Raw genomic sequence first — 2,500 nt, 5'->3', positions numbered from 1 at the left:
GTCTGTCTTTCTATGTATGTATGTATCTATTTATCAGAGTATGATGGACCGACAAGTAATATTTATTATTGTAGCAAAGCGATTTTAAGTGAAAACGAATCACAAAAAAAACACGTCGATCGTGAATAATCAAGAATTCCTAAATAATACAACAAAGCTATTCTTAAGAACCAGGCCACGCCCCCCCCCCCGCCTGCCAGGGATGAAGAACCAGGCCACGCCCCCCCCCCCCCCCCCCCCCCCCCCCCCCCCCCCCCCCCCCCCCCCCCCCCCCCGCCTGCCAGGGATGAAGAACCAGGCCACGCCCCCCCCCCCGCCTGCCAGGGATGAAGAACCAGGCCACGCCCCCCCCCCCGCCTGCCAGGGATGAAGAACCAGGCCACGCCCCCCCCCCCGCCTGCCAGGGATGAAGAACCAGGCCACGCCCCCCCCCCCGCCTGCCAGGGATGAAGAACCAGGCCACGCCCCCCCCCCCGCCTGCCAGGGATGAAGAACCAGGCCACGCCCCCCCCCCCGCCTGCCAGGGATGAAGAACCAGGCCACGCCCCCCCCCCCGCCTGCCAGGGATGAAGAACCAGGCCACGCCCCCCCCCCCGCCTGCCAGGGATGAAGAACCAGGCCACGCCCCCCCCCCCGCCTGCCAGGGATGAAGAACCAGGCCACGCCCCCCCCCCCGCCTGCCAGGGATGAAGAACCAGGCCACGCCCCCCCCCCCGCCTGCCAGGGATGAAGAACCAGGCCACGCCCCCCCCCCCGCCTGCCAGGGATGAAGAACCAGGCCACGCCCCCCCCCCCGCCTGCCAGGGATGAAGAACCAGGCCACGCCCCCCCCCCCCCCCCCCCCCCCCCCCCCCCCCCCCCCCCCCCCCCCCCCCCCCCCCCCCCCCCCCCCCCCCCCCCCCCCCCCCCCCCCCCCCCCCCCCCCCCCCCCCCCCCCCCCCCCCCCCCGCCTGCCAGGGATGAAGAACCAGGCCACGCCCCCCCCCCCCCCCGCCTGCCAGGGATGAAGAACCAGGCCACGCCCCCCCCCCCCCCCCCCCCCCCCCCCCCCCCCCCCCCCCCCCCCCCCCCCCCTCTCTTTCCTATCTCCCCTCCTCCCTCCTCCCTTCCCACTCTCCCCCTCTTGCCCCTCTATCCTCCCTCTCCCTCCTCCCCTCTTCCTCCATCCTCCCTCTCTCTCCCTCCCTCTCTCTGCCCCTCCATCCTCCCTCCCTCTCTCTGCCCCTTTATCCTCCCTCTCCCTCCTCCCCTATTCCTCCATCCTCCCTCTCCCTGCCCCTCCATCCTCCCTCCCCTCCCTCCTACCCCTCCTCTCCCCCCCACTCCCCCCCACCTACCTCCGGGCCGAGCTCTATAGCGTGGTTTTTGGTGGCCATGATGAGCGCCGCTTTGCTGATGCCGTAGATGGTGAGCGGAGGGCTGGCCTGCTCGCCGATGACGTCGCACAAGTTGATGACTCCGCCCTTCGTTGCCTTCAGGTGTGGCGCCGCGGCCTGGGGAGGGGGAGAGGGGAGAGGGAGGGTGTTAGAGCGTGTGAAGAAAAGAGACGAAAGACGGGCGAGATTTTGCTGTCGCCCGACCGCCCTGGCGCCGTGAGGAGGCCGACGAGCACCCACCTGCGTGAGGAAGAAGGGCGCCTTCACGTTGGTGTCCATGAGCCGGTCCCAGTCGCGCTCCGTGGCATTCTCCAGCGGCGTCAGGAAGAAGAGCGAGGCGTTGTTGACGAGGAGGTCGAGGCGGCCCCACTGCGCCTGCGCCTCCGCCACCAGCCGCTGCGCCGTCGCCGCCACCGACGCAGACAGGTCGCCGGAGATCACGTGCGCGCTGCTCGCTCGGGCGCTGGAGGGGGGGGGGGGGGGGACGGTTTCAATATATATGTGTGTGTGTGTGTGCCTGTCTCTCTCTATATATATACATATATATATATATATATATACATATATTTACATATATTATATATATATATATATACACACACACACACACACACACACACACACACACACACACACACACACACACACACACATATATATATACATATATATATAGAAATATATATATATATGTATGAAGATAGATAGATAGATAGATAGATACTTACACACACACATACTGTATATACATATGTGTATATTTACATATATATGTATATAAATATTCATACATATATGAATATATACATATACATAAATATACATATATACATATTCATATATATATGTATATATATAAATTCATATTTATATATATACATATATATACATATATACATATAGATATATATGTATATGTAAAAATTACATATATATGTATATGTAAAAATTACATATACATACATATATATAGAGAGAGATACAAATATAAATGCAAATATAAATACATTTATACACACACACACACACACACACACACACATATATATATATATATGTATATATGTATTTATGTATATATATTTATATATACATACATACATAGATACGTACATACATATGTA

General features: G+C 57.5%; 1 protein-coding gene across 1 annotated transcript in view; it reads right to left on the bottom strand.

The window, feature by feature from the left end:
• LOC125037840 (pteridine reductase 1-like) overlaps positions 1 to 2,500 on the bottom strand; it is a 9,909-nt gene that overhangs the window by 769 nt on the left and 6,640 nt on the right. The window contains exons 3-4 of the mRNA XM_047631084.1: positions 1,617 to 1,839; positions 1,338 to 1,493 (exon numbers count right to left, since the gene is read on the bottom strand). Coding sequence (XP_047487040.1) covers positions 1,338 to 1,493; positions 1,617 to 1,839 — 379 coding nt within the window. The remainder of the gene's footprint in view (positions 1 to 1,337; positions 1,494 to 1,616; positions 1,840 to 2,500) is intronic.

The sequence above is a fragment of the Penaeus chinensis genome, chromosome 24 (genome assembly GCF_019202785.1).
Source record: "Penaeus chinensis breed Huanghai No. 1 chromosome 24, ASM1920278v2, whole genome shotgun sequence".
NCBI classification, from domain to species: domain Eukaryota; kingdom Metazoa; phylum Arthropoda; class Malacostraca; order Decapoda; family Penaeidae; genus Penaeus; species Penaeus chinensis.
This window is presented reverse-complemented; position numbering and strand designations above follow the sequence as displayed.